This window comes from Hipposideros armiger, unplaced genomic scaffold, assembly GCF_001890085.2.
Source record: "Hipposideros armiger isolate ML-2016 unplaced genomic scaffold, ASM189008v1 scaffold_411, whole genome shotgun sequence".
Classification (NCBI taxonomy): Eukaryota; Metazoa; Chordata; class Mammalia; order Chiroptera; family Hipposideridae; genus Hipposideros; species Hipposideros armiger.
Window position 1 is genome coordinate 388,189 of NW_017731761.1, and position 21,477 is coordinate 409,665.

Below are 21,477 nucleotides of genomic sequence, written 5' to 3' on the forward strand. Positions count from 1 at the left end.
TTTTTCCCCCAGCTTTATTGAAGTATAATTGACAAATAAAAATTGTATATAATTTAAGGTGTACAACTGATGTTTTGATATACATATACATTGTGATGTGATGCCCACAATCAAGCTAATTAACATATCCATCCCCTCACATAGCTACATTTGTGTTTGTGTGGTGAGAACACTTAAGATCTAGCTTCTTAGCAAATTTCAAGTAGACAATACAGTGTTGTTAACTGTAGCCACCATGCTGTACAGTAGTAGATCTTCAGAACTTGCTCACCCTGTATAAATGAAAACTTGTACCCTTGACCAACATCTCCCCGTTTCCCCCACCTCCCAGGCCCCTGGTAACCACCATTCTGCTATCTGCTTTTATGAGTTTCACATTTTTAGATTCCACATGGAAATAACAGTATTTGTTTTTCTGTGTCTGGCCTATTTCACTTAGCATAACATCCTCCAGGTACATCCATGTTATCACAAATGGCAGGATTTCCATCTTTTTAAAGATTGAATAATATTCCTCTGTGTGTGTGTGTGTGTGTGTGTGTGTATGTGTGTGTGGGGCCATCCCACATTTTCTTTATTTATCATCCATCGTTGGACACTTAGGTTGTTTCAGGCCTTGACTGTTGTGAATAACGCTGCAATGAACATGGGAGTGCAGCTCTCTCTTTGACATACTGATCTCATTTCCTTTGGATGTAGACCCAGAAGTGGGATTTCTGGATGATGTGGTAGTTCTATTTTTACGTTTTTGAGAAGTCTCATACTGCTTTCAAGAGTGGTTGCCCCAATTTACATTCCTACCAACAGTGTACAGGGGTTCCCTTTTCTCCACATCCTCTTATCACTTCTCTCCTGTCTGTCTAATCATAGCCATCCTAACAGGTGTGAGTTGGCAGCTCATTGTGTTTTTGATTTGCATTTTCTTGATGATTAGTGATGTTGAGTACCTTTTCCATATGCCTGTTGGCTGTTGGTATGTCTTTTTGTGAAAAATGTCTCTTCAGGTCCTTAGCCCATTTTAAAATCAATTTATTTGTTTTTCTGCTGTTAAGTTGTTTCTTTTATATTTGGATATTAACCCCTTATTAGATATATATATGGTTTGCAAATATTTTCTCCCATTCTGTAGGTTGCTTTTTCACTCTGTTGATTGTTTCTTTTGCTGTGCAGAAGCTTTTTAGTTTGATGCAATCTACTTGTCTATTTTTGCTTTCGCTGCCTGAGCTCTTAGTGTCACAAAGAAATCATTGCCCAGGCCAATATCAAGAAGCCTTTTCCCCTGTGTTTTCTTCTAGTAGTTGCATGGTTTCAGGTCTTATGTTTTAGTCTTTTATTCATCTTGAGTTGATTTTGTGTATGGTGCGAGATAAGGATCCAATTTCATTTTGCATATAGATATCAAGTTTTATTAATGCCATTTATTGAAGAGACTTTCCTTTCCCTGTGTGTATTGTTGGCACTCTTGTCAAAGATCAGTTGACCATAGATATGTGGATTTATTTCTAGACTCTCTTTTCTGTTCCATTGGTCTGTAATGTCTGTCTTTATGTCAATACCATCCTATTTTGATTACTGCTGTTTTATAATATATTTTGAAATTAGGAAGTATGATGCCTGAGTTGAAATTTCTTACCAAGAGAAGAAGGGAGTGTAACAAAAATGCTCTGAAAGTAAATACAAAATGCTATTCATTAAATTCTGTTGTTTGCAAAACTGACTTAGAAGTAATTGTGTAGGCGTATTTTGGCGGCAAGGGTAGGGAGGGGTCCTAGCTTGCATTGAGGTGCCTAAAATGTGCCAGACCCTGTGCTTGGCCCTCAACATTCTTACTCTTATTAACTCCTCACAGTAGCCTTGCAAATTAGATGTGACCATCTCACTTTACAGATTCAGAGAGGTGAACTCGTTTGCTTCTGCTGCCACTGTAGAACTCTGGCTTTTGCACTGCTTACCTGGTAGAGCTTGTGGTTCTTTCTATTGAAAATGGCAATGGCTACATTACATTTAGTCTTAAGAATTCCTAGTGACCTTTGTCTTTTATTTTATTAGCAGAAAGTATGAGATGTTGAATAAAATATGACAAGTAGACATTAACATAGTAGGTTTTTTATTTGTTTGTTTGTTTTATTGGGGAACAGTGTGTTTTTCCAGGACCCATTAGCTCCAAGTCAAGTAGATGTTTCAATCTAGTTGTGGAGGGCGCAGCTCACTGGCCCATGTGGGAATTGAACCGACAACCTTGGTGTTATGAGCCTGTACTCTAACCACCTGAGCTAACTGGCCACCCCCCATAATAGTTTTACAAATAGGAAATCTGTGATATATAGATTTAGCCTTTTCATAGACCTTCAAACACTTGATCTGTTTTATCTTTCGGTGTCTTTTGAACCCCTTGAGACTGGTGGCCCGCAGCTTTTTGCATCTGGAGGACTTGGCTAGGATTGATCTGTGTCATCGTTGAATCATAGGATCTCAGGGTTGGGAAGAGCTTCAGAGAGAGGGAGTTCAGCTTCTCCTTTTACCAGGAAGGAACGAAGTCCATCTGGTGGTAGTGACCAGTCCCAGTGTCCTTCCCAGGACAGCGATAGCCCTGGGAGGTGGAGAGGCGGCTGAGCCCCGGGTCTATTTTCTGCTGCAGGAAGTGAGGCTCCCAGAAGCGCTGTGGTTGTCTCACTACCTGTTTGGTTACTGTGGCTTCTGCAGACTTCCTGGTCTGATCACGTGCCTTGGACGGCTTCCGATCGGACCCCCTTTCTTGCAAATTTTCAGAACGACGTGTGAAGACACAGAAAACCCTAAATTTGCGTCATTCAGTGAGCGGGGAGTGTCAAGATATTTTCCAAAACTATCTAATTGACTCTGTATTGAACTGTGAAATGTTGACATTTGATACGTTTATAGTTCTTGATTTAAAGTTTGTCACATGGAAAATTAAAGTGATGCTGTTTACTCAGTAATGTGTAGAGCGGCATGAAATTGAAGGCGATAGTTGACAGGGAAAGCGCCCTGCGCAAGTGAGCCAGGAGCCCTGGCCTGAAGCCCGGCCGGCTTAGCCATAAATTTGCTCAGAGACTTTGGGAATGCACCTGCCTGCAGCTCCACAGCCTCTTATGTACCAAATAAGGACCAGGATTAATTTCCCCGCTCCCCCACCCCGTGGTTACCTTTAGCTCTATGATTCCAAGAGGGAGAAAGTCAGTAAGGAAAATAGCTAATTTTAGAAAGCTTACCTGTGGGTGCCTTGGTTTTTAGCCTTGAAAACTCAATAATAATGCTGATCATTTATAATAATCATATTAATTAATAGCGATTATATAACTAATTGTAATTTGCAGGGTGTGCTACATAACGTCCAGGGCCCAGTGCAAAATGAAAATGTGGGGCCCCCTGTTCAGCAGTTGTTAAGAACTTCACGATGGCGACGGGGCACTAAATCAAGCCCTGTGCCCTTCTGAGCCTAAGCCCTGTGGGACTGCCCAGGTCGCACACCCACTCACCTAAGTGGTCATTTAAGAAGCATCTGTGACCTGCACTGAGCCGGCCTGGGCAGTAGGGATATGATGGCAAGCAGGACAGACTTGGCCTTTCCTCCATGGCATGTGCCATCAGGTGGTATAGATAACTGTTAAATACATCATGATGATGAACCCATCAGTGGAAATTGGACGGGGGCTGAGAAGGGCATGTCCAGGGCGCTGTGGGACAGCGTCACTGGGAACCTCACCGTGTCTGAGTCTCATCCGTTTGTGTTTGTCACTGTCACATGTTCCTATTTACGCAGTATGGTATTTCTTTTCCTTCCTTTCCAGCCATACATAGAAGAAATCTGTGAAAGTCTTCGCGGCGACATTTTTCAAAAATTTATGGAAAGGTATGAAACTTTATGTGTGTAACCACAATCTTCTTTTGTGGAGCTACATTTGACATATAACCTATTAGAATGTTACTGTATATGTATTTATGTAACATCTTGTACCTCATTTAATTCAGTAAGTGCTATCCTTAAAATGTGTGTTAATTTATTTATTCACCAAGTATTTATGGACCACGTACGATGTGCCAGGCTTTGTGTTAGGCTGTTTCCTTGATACCCTGCATTATAATTTAAGACTTGCATGTTTTAACGTCCCTTTGACCTTTAGTTCTTTAGCTTCAAAATGGTCTAAAATTTAAATAGACTAGGAAACCTCAATATTGAAAGGATCTTATCGGGACACCTTTGCTAATGCAAACACAACTCTATAATTTATCTAATTCATGTATTTGGACTTTAAAATCATGTTCCCCAAAGTGGGACAAGCCTGCGTCCGATTCTTTATGTAGTAGAATTTAAGGATAGATAGGCTAATGTCTGTTTCTGGTCATATGCATCATTAATATACGTAATAAATATGTCCCTTCAGGTTACTCAAACTATTGAGCACATTTGTCATAGAAAAGTCGGAAACGTTACTGTGAGGCCTGTGAAAGTGTTGAGCTCATCTGCTGTTCAGGCCCCCACAGTCAATGTTTTGAGTATTCTTTGGTGATAATGCACCATTAGAATCGGACTTCCTGAAATCTGCATTCACACTGCCTGCTTTTCTCCACAAACTCGGCTGAGTTCTAGACAGTTGCCATGCTGATGGTGTCTCGTTGCCAGAGCAGCCTGCAGCTGCTCTTCCCTAATTGCCCTTTAAGAACAAATGCAACTTCATTCCAGTGTTTTTCTCTGCATGTTCACAGAACTAAAGTAATTTAGGGAAAAAAAAACCCGTTGTGTTATGGTTCTACTAGAGTTCAAGAGATAATTTTATCCTGGAGTGGAGTCAATATTTTGGGAAACTAACATGCCTACAAGTGATGACATTTTTCTGAGGAGGAGCAGAAACTTGGCCAACAAGCCGCGGAACCGAGACTGGGATGCTGGCTCAGGGCTGACTTCATTGCTGTTGGTTCTGAAATTTGGCCTTTCCCAACTCGGGGTCAGCCTAGCTTTTGTGATCCTGGGGGGAGAGGGGAGAGATGGGGACCACAATTTAAACTGGAGGAGAAGTTCAACCTGCACGGTCGTTTTTCCCTACTGAGTGAGCCATTCGCTCTCATTGTCACAGGAAGTACCAGTGAAGCTGTTTGCATTTTAGGCAAGCCTGCACACAGGATTTCTGGAAACAGTTACCATTTTCTGTAAATGAATTATTTTTAAAGTTAGTGTGTTCATTTTTATACCTTTCTGGGTTCTTTTTATGTTAATGCATTCTCAAAATTAGAATTTAAAAAACCCATTGTCAAACCAAGAGCTTCGAGCTTGGGTTTTGAAAAGCATGGGGCACCCCGTAAGGAGAACCCTGTAAGGAGAACCCTGTAGCCCTGGGCGTCCTCAGGACTGGCCACACTGCAGGCGATAACAAACGGGAAGGCGTCAGCAGCGCCAGGCCTCCTCTCTCAGCCTCCCCCTGAGGCCGAATAGGAGCACGGGGCTGGGTTCCAGGTGGGGCTGAATCCAGGAGCGAGGCCTTCTCTCTTCTGGATGAGGTGTCTGAGCCCTGTCCAGGCAGTGAACTTCTACTGCTCAACAATCCAAAGCCCAAGGCAGGGCTTGGAGTGAAAAACCCTCTTCCCCGCCCTCACTGTTCCCTAGTCATTTCTGTTATCTTTAACCCCTGACCTGCCTGCTGAGCTACCGTCTGTTGCTCGGTCTCTACCCTGTTCTCTGCCTCGGTTCTTCTACCAAGAAGCGCCTATCGTAGTAACTGGGTAGTGACTAGGAATAGTGCTCAAGGAACCCCCAGGGACACACAACTGAGCCTAGACACCCAGGGGCCACCTCTGCTGCCTGAAGAACTTGTTACAACACACCCATATTTCATGGACAGCATGTGTATTTGAGGGTGTTCTGTTTTTGGGGGTGTTGTATTCTTTTGGGGCAGGGTAGAGGCTGGGAGTTGGTTCTTCTAGTGCAGCGGTTCTCAACCTGTGGGTTGCGACCCCTTTGGGGGTCGGACGACCCTTTCACAGGGGTCACCTAAGACCATCGGAAAACAAAAAGATATTTACATTACAATTCATAACAGTAGCAAAATTACAGTTATAGAGCAGCAACGAAAATAATTTTATGGTTGGGGGTCAGCACAACATGAGGAACTGTATTCAGGGGTCGCGGCATTAGGAAGGTTGAGAACCGCTGCTCTAGACTCTTCTCTTGGCCCGTAGGGCACTTCTCTCTCCCTGGCTGTTAACCTTCCCCAGCTAGTTCACTAGTTTGTAAAATGTGCTAACTCACCACCCTCTGTTGCCAGCTCTGCAGTTCAGAATCTGTGAGAAAAGAGAGTCTGAATCAGCCCAACACAGCACGTGCGTCTCACAGAACCGGTCATGGATGTATAAATGTGGAGCACAGCCCACTGTGGTTTTGCCTTTTGTAGTCATCATACTTAAAAAAAAGCCCGTTTGAAATAACTCCCAGAAACTCTCAAAATATAATTTTATTTTACCATCCTCATAAAAATGTTAGGAGGATCAATGAAACACGCCTTAAAAGTCATTTTAGATTGACTGAAAAAAGATGTTATGTAATTACAAAGAGTTTTTCTTCTGCTTTTGATTTTCAATTTGATTATTAGCCTCTGAAATAGTTTTAAAAGATCCTTAGAAGGTATATTAAATGAAGCCCCCAGGGGAACTGGGATATTTGGATGCTTTAAGGCATTTTATTATAATGCTGACAATACTTCTAACTTGCACTTCATAAGAACTCTCTCCCTTCCACCCTTTCTTTCTTTTTTTCTTCATTTGTTTATTCATCCAAAGAACCCTGAATACTCTGCTTGTGTGTGAGAAATCCTGCCAGGGCCTCGATGAAATCTAATAGTCATCAAGCATGTTCTTTGCTTTGAAGAGCTATTCAATGTAGAATGCATTTTTTTGGAGAACAAAAATGAAAAACAAAACACCTTGTAGATACGTTTTTATTAAATACCTATGGGGTAGATGCTTTTCTTACTTCCTGGATGAATAAAGCACTCATCAAGCCTTTGCGTAAACAGCGGGAGCACCTCACTGCAGTATGACGTACAGCGTCTTCCGATTCTAGCTGGAAGGCTCCTCTCTTGTGTCTTTTGAGAGGCAGTACGTGGCCTGGGGTCAAACCCTACTCCACCCATTCTCTCCCTGTGACTGTGGGCAAGCCTCGGTTTTCTCAGCTGTGAAATGGGGATCACATCGTGCCTGTGCACGGAGTTGGTGGGAGGCGTAAACGAGCCTCCAGAGCCTGGCACATTGGAGTGTTTGCTACTCTTCTAATTATTTTTAGACATTCATTTTTGTCATTTAGAGCTTCGCTGTTCAGTGTTAGAGCCGCTAGCCACATGTAGCAATTGAACATTTGCAGTATGACTAGTGTGAATTAGGATGGGCTGTAAATGTCACGTACACACTGGGTTTCAGTGGCTTAGTATTAAAAACAAGAATGTAGAATTTCTCATAATTAATCTTATACAGATTGCATGTTGACCATTTTTGGATATGATATATTGGGGTTAAAGAAAATATATTATTAAAATTTGATTACACACATGGCTCATATGATTCTGCTATTGGACAGTGCTGATTCAGATAAAGATGTTACCATAATGACAATGAAAGGAAAAACATGCAGTTTTTCGTTTGAATCATCAAATAAAGCCCGAATACTGGTGAATGCTTTGTGAAAAAAATGTTTTAAAAAACTTACTCTGTTGGAGAAGCAGCACAGCTGTAGTACAATTCCAGTTTATCTTATAATATCATTCTTTAAGTCCAGTTACTTTGATATTTAGCTTTCCAGTAATCATTTGTATTCTTTTATTTTTTTTAGTGACAAGTTCACTAGATTTTGTCAGTGGAAAAACGTAGAATTAAATATCCATGTAAGTATCATGCGTTTCCTTCTTTCTTTAAATAAAAACTTCCTCTGGCTTAGCTTCATGAGAAAATACTTGATCCTGGATTCTACTCCCAAGGGTGACACGCAGCCGAAACAGATGTCCTTCTTACAGCTTTATGTACGAAAAGTCATCCTCCCATATCCAGCTGTAAACAAGTTGAATTTTAATTATCTTTTTTCATATTCCTATAAGAATGTGTTTATTTATTTAAGGAAGGATATTTTAAGCAGTCATTGACCCTGTAACAGAAGTAGTAAAAATAAAAGTCTATATAACGTCATTCCCATAGGCCCTTGTCTTTTGCCATCCTGGAGAAGTTCCTTTCCTTTTCCTTTTATTAGGTGTAATCATGTAATAAAAATGATGACATCTTTTCCTGAACTGAAGTTTCATCTTGTTTTTTTTGAGAATGCGAAAAGCCATCCTCAGATACTGGCTACTCTCTAACATGTATTTCCCTAGCATTCCCTCTTCTTTCAGCTTTCAATGCCAGTAATTCCGGGGCATAATCGTTGCTTTATTTTTTAGAATGCGCCTTCATTTCTACAGCCTCTCTCACCTTCTCCTTCATGTCCGCCCTTCACATAGGTTTGCAGCATGTGGGACAAAGAAATTATCAACTGGATTTTTCTTTTTCATTTTGAGCTTTTAACTTGACTAGTACTGTTGAAAGAGGAGTTGTTTTGTTTTTGTTTGTGTGTGTGTTTTTTTTTTTAACCTCCCATTTCAGTCACATTTACGGGCAGGATTTAGAAGCAAGAGGCAATAAACACACATTTTTAAATCCCTTCTGTCTTCTGCTGTGGATCTCCCTTGTGCTGTGCTTCTCCAGGCGGATCGATGTCCTCCTGCCCTGTGGCCTCTAAGCATCAGGCATAAGCCTGTTACCCTCATGTGGCTTGATGTTGTAAGGGTTGTTTGGGGGAACCTTCATGAACCTGACCCTGGATTCGCCAGGATATGTAAATGAGTGGGCATTTGCTATTGTCTGATGGTCTCTCACCATGACCGTGGGATGGTCTGTCCGCCTTTGCACCGTCTAATGCTGTGACAGCTCCGTGTGAAACGGGGCATTGCCGAGATACTGACAAAAGGCCAGTGCTTCCAAATAAAGCTTCTCTATCTACTATCTGTTGTGCTCACCCTTAGTCGTGTTGCATGCTCACATGCCCAGTGTGAGTCCTCTTATCACTGATGTTATCGATAAAAAATCCACATGGCCAGCATCTGTTGGGGCTTCTGATCGTATGGCCCACTCTTAGGAAACCACATACGCCCTTGACGTAGACTTATTTTTCTGCCATGATAGTTCCTGGAATTGGCTGAACTGTTCTCAAATGTTAGACTTCAGAGTAGCTGAAGTTGTTTTTCATTTTGACTAGAAATTTCACAATCACTTCTCTTCAAGGGATGTGTCTTGAAATCTAAGATTTATGAGATTGGAAAAGCAATCTATCTTGGCTCCCAGTATGTTATCCTCCCATTTGCCTCCATTTTGTGCATTTTGGGGGTGGTTCTAGGAGGAGGAGGTTCTAGAAAATTTTGCCACCTTGTGCATCTCTCAGCTTGAGGCAACAGTCATGGAAAGGGCAGATCCACATCAAAGCTGCCGTTTCAATAACTTGTATATATGTTTTGCATGGGAAAAATCTTTACAGCATAATTTTTATGCAATTATATGTTTCCATTTTGTATTTTGGATTCACAGTTGACCATGAATGATTTCAGCGTCCATAGGATCATTGGACGAGGAGGTTTTGGTGAAGTATATGGTTGCAGGAAAGCAGACACTGGAAAAATGTAAGCTTTCTACGCTCATACATTTTGCTGGGAATATTAAGAGGATTTTATGCTCACATCCAAAGAAAATTCCTGCACAGATGTGTGGAAGCCCATGATCTTGCTCCCGAAGTAACATACCTCAGAAAGCAGTAGACATTCTCTTGTAAATAGTAACTCATCCGTGATTCAGCGTATGCAGTTTTGGGTGACGTGGCATTCCAGGGGACGTGGGTTGCATAGATGAAGACCTGGGGTGCTGATGAGGAGGGCGGGTGCCCTGCTACGAGGATCAGAACTGTGGCGCTCCATCACTCAGCTCAGTCACTCGTCTCATGGGAGTCGGGTGTGAGGCCATCAGGTGCCTGTGAGCCAGGTGTAAATGTGTTCTGGAAAGCGAATGGTGGAGTTATTAAGTGTGGGGAAAAGCTTTATTAATATAGAAGCAGTTTGAGAGAACACATTTCTGAATGCAAAAGAGAATGGAAAAGTACGATTTGATAGAGCCAGGCCTACAAGCCTGATTGAGTGATAGCCATGTTAGAGCAGTGGGCAAGGTGGAATAGGCTGTGAAGCTGGTTTATAAAATCATTGCGTCACAAGGAGTAAGTGAGGTCACCTGATCCAGTGCGCACCTCCCCCTGCTGCCCCAGCATCCCGTGAAGCTTGTCACTCAGCCTCTCTCTCAGTCCATGCTGGGATTGGGCACTGACAGCTTTGCCAGGCAGTCTTTTCTGTTTCCAGACTGGTCCAGTTATTGGCATGTTTTTTATCTTTTGGGGGCTGAAGTTGACCTTCACTAATCGGTGCCCATTGCTCTTTTTCCTATTTTGGGACCCTGTGCAGAGTGAGCCCAATGCCTGGCACCGAGGTGTCAGAAGCCTGGCCTCGCGCTGAGACAGGGCTGCCTGGAGGTCCAGGGTGTGGGTCCCAGTGTCACGTGGCTAGATCAGCTTCAGCTTCCGCACTTCGTGGCTTGGGCAGAGTTTGTGCCTCTTTGAGCCTCCACATTCTAGTCTGTATGTAAAGTAGGGATAATAAAAGCACCTATGTTGTTATAAGAATTAAATGAGATAATACGTTGTGAAACAGAGTTCTCTTACGACAGAGTTCTTCCCCATTCTGTATTCGCCCAGTACACTGATCCTAAATGATATACTTTACTGGCTGCTCGTTACATTTCACTAAATTTGTTAGTTCTGCTTCATCATTGCAGCTTGTTGAGGTAGTTGGAATATCTAGTCTGTCACATGATGTTGTAGAAGTAAATAATATCAATTTGTCTCTTCATATGCATTTATTATTTCACCTGACTCTCACAAACTGACATATAGTAGAATGTCTTTCAGTTTAGGTTTGTCTGATGCTTTTCTCATAGTTAGGTTGGGGTTATGGGCTTTTGGAAGGAAGACTCCAGAAGTAAAAGGCCATTCTCGTCACATCATCTCAAGAGTATCTGTTATTAAAGTGATGTATCACTGTTGATGTTGACCTTAATCACATGGCTGTGGTCGTGTTTGTCAGCCTCTCCACTGTGACGTTACTCCCCCTTTACTCCTCCGTGCTGTGCTCTTTGAAAGGAAGTCACTGTGCACAGCTCACACCTGAGGAGTGGGGGTTACACCCCACCTCCTAGAGGGGGGAGTTGATTTTATTTTTCTTAATACGTGCAAAATAAGGATTTTTTTGCATGGCACTTAGGTGCCATTTTACTTCATTTAAACACTGTCCAAATCTTTAGAAACCTTCCCCAGTCTGGTGTGTATTGTTGAAATCAGTCTCGATATATTTTCAGTGTCGATTTTTCAGCAATATTTATGCTTCCAGGTATGCAATGAAATGCTTAGATAAGAAGAGGATCAAGATGAAACAAGGAGAAACATTAGCCTTAAATGAGAGGATTATGTTGTCACTTGTGAGCACAGGAGTAAGTATTCAATTTTGAACATTACCTTTTTTTTTTTTTGGTATTTGTTTATATCAGGACAATTGGACAATTTATTTAAAATGCAGGAAAAAAAATAATGCAGGCATTTTTTTCTGGTGAATTATGGGGCTAGCAGTTTTTGGGCCGGTTAGAATTTGTAGCAGGGAACAGCAACACTTAATTAATATACATAGCGTGCAATTCAGATATTATCTCCGTTTAATTTGAGAGTTGGAAAAGTACTAGCAACCATTGCTATGCGCACCCATGACTTCTCCCTTTAGTACTTATGTATTTATGATGTCCTTCTTTGCGGAATATGGTTGGGGAGAAGGCTGGCAAATAATCATAACAATAAAAAAAACCACTTGAGTATAGTTAAGAATTGACTGCATGACTGAGAAGGACTAACCCAGAGAGAAGTGTGAAAGTCACTCCTCTCCTTCATAAACAAATAGAGAGGAAGCAACTGGGGTTAGTCCTCCCTGAACTGTCCCTGTGGGGTTGTCCCTGTCTGTGTTTCTTTTGTAGGTGACTTTATCTTTTCAGTCCTTGCTACTTTTTACCTGCTGTGGACTTTGGTCATTTCCATTTCCAGGACTGTGTTTCTGGAACATTCTGTTGGATGTTTTATTTGTATGTCAAGCAAGCATGTTTAGCTCAGTACGTGGATAAACAAACCTTGACCCTGTGTCGTCTTTACTTGCCCAACAGCCTCCCATTGTGTTTCTCTTCTGTTCATGGCATTACCCAGGATCAAAACCTTGGCTTTTATTTATTTGGACAGATGTATAGAAAGACACATCCAGGAAAACTCGTGGTCCCAGAAACCTGGGCCAGCCAGTGTGCACCACTAGGCTGTCCTCCAGTGTTTGAGGAGGGCAGGGAGTCAGCCTAGAAGGAAAACAATGTCCCGAGCACGGTAATGCCGTGTAGCTCACGTGGAAATTCAATGGTGAACACCAAGCCAGGAGGATTGATGCGCACTGAGACATGTGGGGGGCCTCCAGATATCATGGCTGGGCTCTTAAATAGGGTCCTCTCCACCCAAAGGATTGGAAAGAATCCAATTTTAATGGTGAATCAAAGACTCCCTTTCATCTAGTAAGCAAGGAACCAGAGACTCAGAGGTTAATTTCCTCACCCAAAGTTTCTGGCCTCCCTGGGACCCTCCCGGTGTGCCTTTCTCATCATCACTTTATGGGTTCTGTGTTTTTGTTCATCACCAACTTTTATTGCATTATGGTTCATATTATTATTCTAGCATTAGTTTTAATGGTTCTAGAAGGGCTGTCTGCTGTGGAAGCCAAAGAATATCATAATTTCGCTCGACTATAACAAATGAAAATGCCATAGCTGTAAATAATTTTTAATTATGCGCCTTTACCTCCCAACATATGGACATTAAGCATTTCAAATAAGAGTTATTACGCCGTATGCACAACCAAGTTGTCAGCTGATTGGAATGGAAACAGAACAGCCTGCTCACTGTATTGGAATCAGAATGAAAGGCATTGAATTTCAAACGTGGGTGTAGGCTTACAGCAGATTTTAAGGGGTTATTAAAGCATTAATTTTTAATGAGTTATCTCAAAGCCTTGCATCTTTATTCTCAAAAAAGCCTTATGGAAAACAGTTTTTGGTGTTGGAAAATTATTCGTACGATTTTCATGTAGCGTTTTAATACTTATTTTATTCAGGTGAGGGGGAATGTGGTTAAGTGGTTGTGTAGTTCCTCACGCCTTTACCCCTAAGGAATAAATTTAAAAATTTGGGTTATATTGGGCTGCTGCTTTGAACTAATTTAAAAGAATTGCATATATTTTTTCTTCAAATATCGAAATGATTTAGGTTTTTTTTTTTAACATATAAATATATAATTTAACCAAAAGAGTTGTAGTAAAGTTATTTGGGATTGTTTTTGCTAATCAGATGCCACCGTTGATAGGTTTTTAGTGATCTTGCCTCATTGGGGTAAACTTTAGATCAGTCTTTATTCACATGATTTCCTAGGGGGTTGGTCTGCAATTGAGCTGCAATCAGTCTTCATAGTTTTTTTAAAGTTTTTTATTGGGGAATTGGGGGATGGGAACAGTGCTGGGGAATTGGGGGAAGGGGAACAGACAAGTTGTGTCCTTTTGTTCTTCAGTCTAGTTGTGGAGGACGTTGCTTCACTGGCCCAAGCTGGCACCATCATTGCGCTCTTCCCGGGCGAGGCAGATCAGTCGCCAGCTTCTGGACGGCCGCTCACTGCAGCTGCTGGCTGCTCATGCTGGTTCTGGCTACACACGGTAGCCCATGGCAACCCACTGCCACAGGGTCTGCAGCCTACGCTGTCGCGGGCGACTCACAGGCAGCCCAGCTCCAGGTTGAGCTGTTGTTCAGCATCTTAGCTGTGGAGGGCAGTGTCACTGGCCCTCATATGTGGGATCCGAACCAGGGCCCTCTGGTGTCCCAGGCCAGTTCTTAACCATCGCACCACTCGGCCGGCCCCATAGTTTTTTTTTTTTACTACAAGTTTTTTTCTCTTTCATTGTCATATTGAGTATTCCCATCCCTCATCCCCCAAAGAAACAGTAGGAGGCCCCTACTTGGACTCTGTAATTCTTGGTTACAGGAAATCTGCAGGTATGAAAACCAGGGTAAGTGTGTCCGCAGCTGGGAGCAGCAGTCAGCACCTTCATTAAGGAAGCCTCTTAAGACTGGTCATCAGATGTGTTATTCCTTCATTCGCTGAACCGTATGTGAGGCCTAGGTTGTGCCAGGTACTCTGCTACAAGATGGGGCTTCCAAAACTTGACTTGGCTCCTTGCTCTTACAGAGCTGCATAGAATGAGAGAAGGTGATAGTGTTCAGATAATCTCAGAAATGTTTAGATAATTGGAGCATGTGGCAAGAGCTGTGAAAGACAGGTACCCAGCGCTTGGTAGGCACACCCCAGGGTGGAGGTGTTGTCACCCAGTGCCCCTCTGCAGTCAGAGGAGGGGCCAATGCGTGTCTGGTCCTGAGCACGGAGGGTTTGGGGACTTCAGAGAAGGTCACATAGCTGGGGTCTGACCTGATGGGGTGATTAGCCCAAGATGAAGCTGGAGAGAGAGAGGCAGACAGAGGCCAGCCCAGCCCATAAAGAGCTTTTTGGGCCAACACTGAAGATTTTCAAAAAAATCTTACAGCACTTGGAAACAAAATGTGTGAAGTAGGAAGATAAGATGATACACCGTGCAGTGTGAGAAGACTCCTCTGACTGCGATGTGGAGAACTTTCTTAAGGAAGTGCTTCATGGTCTATGTTATCACAGTTTTATACAGAATTCCTACAAAGCGCAAGCTGCTTTGCTCACTGCCGGTAGGAAAGCAAAGACAGGTTTTTGCTGAGGAGCTTTGTTTATGCATCCACCTCTAAAAACTCACTGCTTCTCATCTATCTTTACTTATAATTAAGACAGAATATCGTAACTGTAACGATGTTTGGAACTGTATCAACACCGTTCATTGAATTGCTGCCTGTTTGTTCGTGTGGGTCAGTTCTTGGTACTCTGTGTCTCAGACTCCCGTGAGACTCTTTGGCATCTGCTCAGCACCTGAGAGGTCACGGATTGCAGCCCATGCGCTCTGTAGAGGGAACCGAGTCATAGCCCTTTAAGGGAGATTTTATTTTATATCGCTATGGAAACCTTGCTTTTAGAAGTAGCTTAACATCGAGGGAACTCTGGAGAGGGTCAAGAGGCTTGGGGTTCGAACCTTGACTGGCTGACAAATTTCTTTGTGACCTTAGACAAGTTATTTTTCTTTTGTGGGAGGGCCTTAGGCTCCTTGTCTTTAAAATAAAGAAGTCGGACCTGGTGATTTTTTTTTTTTTAGAGCTCTTTCTATTCAGATAGCCTATGATTCTCAGTCTATAATTCATGCCCCATCTCAATAACGTGATATCTTAAGTATACTTTAGCCTTTTGGCATTTGCTCAGGGCTGTCATTAGAAGAGTCATGTACTGTCGTGTTCAGAAATACTCGTGGCAGGTTCTACTTGTCCCCTTGGTGAAATGAGGGGAGTTGCTGTCTCAAGCTAGGAAAGACCCTGGCTTTCCTAATTTCAGGGTCTACCCACTTCTCTGTTCTGCAGATGAATTGTTCATCAGATCAGGAACCAGAGTATGTGGGGAACCCACTTAGGAAGTGGCAGAATGCTCTGTCTTCAACAGGCCATTGGAAAGGTCTGGTGGGTTCCAAGTGGGACGGTGCCCGCTACCTAGGAAGTCCACGTGGCTTTTAACAGCAAAAGGATAGCGTCTTCATTTTACCTATAAAGCAAATAAATCTTAAAATCAGTAAACACTACCATCTCCGCAGAACTCTTAAGGAAAAGTAGGTAACCACAAAATGAATTTTGTAATGCATTCTGGAGTATGCCTAATTTCCTCCAGAAGTTTTATGGAAATTGAGTTCAAGTTCATGAGTCTTTAGCGTATAGGAATGTGTTCACTCACATTTGTCTGGATGCCCTTAATACAGAAGTTTGACTAATGCAGGCTCTGTTTACAGATTATTCTGTTGAAATCTGAATATTCTTTTGTGGAATTTAATAATTCTTTGTTTCTGTTAAGAAAGTGGATATAGATATTCTGTGCCATTTTTTATTTGAATCAGTTACATGGCAAGTATTCGCTGTACATAAAGAATCTAAAATAGCCCTAGTTATAGATCTAGCATAGCACTGATGAATTTTCACAGGGAACATTTGTACCCAGCACCCAGATCATGAGCTAGAATCTTACCAGTATTCTAGAACCTTCCTTGTGCCCCTTTCAGTCACTAACCCCATGCCCAAGCTAACTACTACCCAGGTTTCTAGCACCGCAATTTAACTTTGCCTATGTTTGAACTTTATATAAACGTGCTCTCTTGTGTCTGGGTCCTGTCGCTCAGTGTTGCTTGTGAGATTCATCTGTGTCATTGAACACGGCCAGAGTGCATTCCGTAGCTAAATACAGGACTCAGCAGGCTGCATATGGCCTGTGGACCAGATCTGTCTGGCTTGTGGCCTATTTTAGTGCAGCCCATGAACTAAGTAAGAATGGTTTTGATGTTTTTAAAAGATTGTAAAGACAATAAGCAGAGAATATATGGCAGAAATAGTACGGGGCCTGCAACGCCTAAGTTATTTACTGTCTAGCCCTTCGTAGAAAGAATTTGCTGGCCCTTATACTCTAGTATCCCACTGTATAAATGTGTACCACAGTGTAGGTGTCTGTCCTGTCGGTAGGCATATTGGTTATTTCCTGGCTTGGGCCATTTTGAATTGTGCTCCGAGGAGCATCTTGTGCAGTCCTCAGGGTGCACGTAAGTAAAGGTTCCCGTGAGGTGAGTATCCCAGAGTGGAAATGCTGAGTCAAAGAGTTTGCAGGCGGTGCTTAGCTTTAGCAGATACCACTCAGCAGTTTGTCAAAGTGGCTATACCATAATTGTACACTCCTGGTGGCCATGGAAGCTCCATTTACTCTGTTCCTTGTCAACACTTGGTATTGGCAGTCTTTTTCATTTTAGCCGATTCTTGTGAGTTTTAGTGATGTCATGTTGTGATTTTTAATTTTCATTTCCTTGGGGACAACTGAGGTCCAGCCTCTGTTCATAGGCTTGCGGGCCATTTGATAGCCTTTTACGTGACATGTCCATTTAATTATTACTATTACTATTATTATTATTATTATTATTATTTGTTGCTTGCCCTTTTCTCTGTTGATTTATAAGTGTTCTTTATCTATTCTACATAGGAGTCCTCTCTGTGTTTATGGATTGCAGATTCTCCCATTCTGTGACCTGCCTCGTACTCTCTTAATGGTGCCTTCTGAAGAACAGAAGTTCTTAATTTTAGTCCAGCTTATCAATGTTTTTACTGTTAGTTCTTCTGTGGCCTATTGAAGAAACCGTTACTTACCCTGAGATCATGAAGATACTCTGTCTTGTTTTCTTCTAGAAGCTTTATTGTTTACCTTCAGATCCATAGCTACCTGGAGTTGCCTTTAGTGTATGGTGTGAGGTAGGGGTGAATGTTCACATTTTATTGTAAGCTATCCAGTTGTTCCAGCACCCTTGATTACAAAGGCCATCCTTCCCCCTCCCTTATTGCGTCACTCTGTCACAAACCCATTGACCGTTTATGTGTGGGCCTATTTCAGGATTCTCTCTTCTGTTCCATTGGCCTGTTTGTATGTTTTTGGGTTAGCACCACACTGTCTTCTAGCTTTGATTTTCTTTAAGAGTATCTGAACTTTTCTTGGCTGGCTGTGTTTCCATATAAATTTAAAATCAGCTTGTCAGTTTTCATTGTAATCAAGATTGCATGGAATCTATAGATGAATTAGGGGGAAATTGACATTGTTACAACTGAGTTATTCAGTTCCCCACCCTGGTATATTTTTCCACTTTTAAAAGCTAAATCAGTTCCACTTGTATTCCCAGTGTTTCAAGGCAATAATATAGATACCATTTCAACCCCATACCCCACCCGTGGTATGGTTCTTCCAACTTCAGAACAGAGATTGAAATGGATATTTGGCCTGCCAGAACCAAAATCAAAAGACTAGCAAGGCAGTAATATTTTCCTATAGCATCTGAGTCTTTTGAAGAAGATGTAGATAGAAGAGTCATGATGGAATTTGAGCGAGAGAGGACCTTGGAGTTCATCTGCTCCAGTCAGTAATAGTTGCATGTCTAGGCATTTTATCACATAACCAGATTGGTTTTACTGTTCAAGTTACTGAGTAGGTATCTGTGCTCAGCACATAGGGCGGTGGCGTGGATGCAAAAATCTATAAATGATGTTTGGTAGTAAATGTGCTTTCCAGGAAAGCGCTTGCTTTTCTTATAAATTTTTGGTTTTTTTTCACTCTAGGATTGTCCTTTCATTGTGTGTATGACCTATGCCTTCCATACTCCAGATAAACTCTGCTTCATCTTGGATCTGATGAATGGTAAGCCAAACCTAAGGAGTCTGAATACATTAAAAGGCTTTGATGTGAAATCTCAGCTACACTGATAAAGGCGGATGGGCAGTTTGGGCTTTCATATAATTAGTTTCCCCCTGAAGTTTAAGGAAACCTTTTGCTCTTCAATTTTTAGTTAAAATTCATTTTAAAACGTTGACTGCAGTTTCCCTCCGGCCCTCCCAGTCTTGCCCCAGGAAGTTGCATTTTCTACAATAGATTTTCATAAAATACTTCATGGTGAAACTTGATTTTTCGGAATGCAGCTGCCTTAGATCTTTAATTAGCTTGTTTCCTGACCCTCAACTTTTAGGAATGAAATGTCTCATAATAAGAATATAGGTTAAAGGTAGAAGGGTATTTAAATACCAACTTGGAAGGATTTTAGCCCAATTATCTGTACCTTTAGCCCAGATTCACTGTGCATTGATATTTTAAACTATGAATGATGATCTTGAGAATGCCAAAAAGGTTTAGCTAGAAAAATAGTTTCTAATAGTAGAAAATGACATGTATGTACTAAAAAATATTTTTAGTAACACGAGCTGAAATAAAAGGGCATACAGTTCAACAAATGAAATACCTTTTTTGAAGTTCATGTGAAGTTTTATTATGTTTTGAGTGATGTAAGACCGGATCTATCCAGCAACATGAAGGAATTTTACAGACATAATAATGAGCAAAAGAAGCCAGACATAGCAGCTTCTATCCTATACGATTCTATTGATGTGACCGTTAGAACAGGCAAATCTAATCAATGGTGACAGAGGTCAGAATAGAGTTCCCTTTGCCTAACCAGGGCCTGGGACCTAATATCCCGACTGGGAATGGCATGGGGAAGGCATGCCGGAAATCTCTCACATCTTCCTCTGGTTAGTGCTTATACAGGAATACGTGTGTGAAAGGGAAGACACTTGTAAAAGCCAGAGCGATAAAGTTAGACACACAGTAACTTTTATAGATCAATACAAGCTTTTCCCTTACAGTTTATAAAAACATGCCCTCACTTTGTTGGTGGCATTTTTTTGTCTCTGTAACTTTAGGTCATAAGATTTTTCCAACATTGTATTATGAAAAATTTCAAACATACAGCAAAGTTGAAATAATTTTTCTGGAGACACCCAAATACCCACCACCTGGATTTTACCAGTTAAATTTTTCCTGTATTTATTTACATTAGCCAGGATATGGAAGTAACCTAAGTGTCCACTGAAAGATGGATAACGAAGATGTGCTACATATATACAATGGAATATTCCTCGGCCATGAAAAGAATGAAGTTTTACCATTAGCGACAGTATCGATAGACCTAGAGGGTATGATGCTAAGTGAAATAAGTCAGAGAAAAGACAAATACCATATGGTTTTACTTACATGTGGAATCTAAAGAACAGAATAAATGAACAAACAAAACAGAAATAGACTCGTAGATACAGAGAACATTTTGTTGGTTGCCAGATGGGGGGATGGTGAGGGGTATGGGTGAAAAAGCAGACGGGATTAGGAGGTACAGATTGTCAGTTATAAAAACACTCATGGGAATGTAAAGTACAGCATAGGAAATGTAGTCAGTAGTATTGTAATAGCTACGTATGGTGTCAGATGGGTACTAAATTTATCAGGGTGATCAGTTCGTTATATAAATGTCTGATCACTATGCTATACCTGAAGCTAATATTGTACATCAACTGTAATTGAAAAATAAATTAAAAAAAAATTTACTGTATTTACTTTATCAACTATCCATCAATATGACCAGTTTATTTACTTATTTATTATCCACAGAGCCAGTTGTTAAGCCATCTACTGGATCACTACATATAAATTGATTCAGTCATTAGATGGGACTTAAGTAATCAAAGCAGATTAGCTAATCCCACCCTATGATGGTGTACCTGACATGGTGCAGCTGTGTTACCAACCCAAGAACTTTGTTTTATATTGTTTATATTGTTTTATATTTAAATTCTGCCTCTCGGATTCCAGGGGGCGATTTGCACTATCACCTTTCACAGCACGGGGTGTTTTCTGAGAAGGAGATGCGGTTTTATGCCACCGAAATCATCCTGGGGCTGGAACACATGCACAATCGGTTTGTCGTGTACAGAGATTTGAAGGTAAGGCTGTTGGACACGCTCACTGTATACTGGACCTGCGCAGTAGGTGCTGTGGTCTGGGCCCTCCAGCTTCCATCACATGCTGTCATTTTCCTTATGTGGGCCCCAATGAAGTCATCATCTATGTGGTGTCAGTCTCGTCTAGACTCTAGAAACTCATGTCCTAGTCGTCGTGGTCATCTGAGTGCCTGCTACAGTGCCTGGTGCAGCAGAAACACTAATGCAGAAATTTTAATTAATTCACGAAAAGCGTAGTAGGAGGTTTATGGTGTTGTCCGTTTTACAACTACTTGTAATTCAATTAATGTTCACTAAGCAACGGATTTGATCAAGGCTCTGTGTTAGCACTGGAGATGTACAAAGATAACAAGCAAAGAGCATGCGTCTCACGGGGTTTATCCACTAGGGAAGCAGGACATAGCATGGCTGGGCCACGGCTCAGCTGGAGCACATCTGATCCGATCGGGTGGACTTGCTGATCAGCCTGCAGTACTTCCCCCAAAGGCTACTGTCAGAGCCTCACATCGTTTTGAGATCACCTTAAAACACAAATAGATTTTTAGATCCCTGAACTATATAGCCCCAGATTGCTGGACTTGGGCTTCTGTTCTTACTCTCTTTGATATCTCACTGGACTTTGGAAGCAAATAAATAAAAAATAAATAGTAAATAAAAAATAAATTAAAAAAAAAAAGAATGAAATCTCTCCATTTGGGGCAACATGGATGGACCTAGAAGGTATTATGCTAAGTGAAATAAGTGAGAGAAAGA

The 21,477-nt window shown here is 41.6% G+C and overlaps 1 protein-coding gene across 1 annotated transcript in view; it reads left to right on the top strand.

The window, feature by feature from the left end:
- Positions 1 to 21,477, top strand: part of GRK3 (G protein-coupled receptor kinase 3) — a 118,925-nt gene that overhangs the window by 67,397 nt on the left and 30,051 nt on the right. Inside the window, exons 6-11 of the mRNA XM_019663948.1 lie at positions 3,810 to 3,871; positions 7,835 to 7,886; positions 9,613 to 9,704; positions 11,511 to 11,610; positions 18,499 to 18,577; positions 20,576 to 20,706. Coding sequence (XP_019519493.1) covers positions 3,810 to 3,871; positions 7,835 to 7,886; positions 9,613 to 9,704; positions 11,511 to 11,610; positions 18,499 to 18,577; positions 20,576 to 20,706 — 516 coding nt within the window. The remainder of the gene's footprint in view (positions 1 to 3,809; positions 3,872 to 7,834; positions 7,887 to 9,612; positions 9,705 to 11,510; positions 11,611 to 18,498; positions 18,578 to 20,575; positions 20,707 to 21,477) is intronic.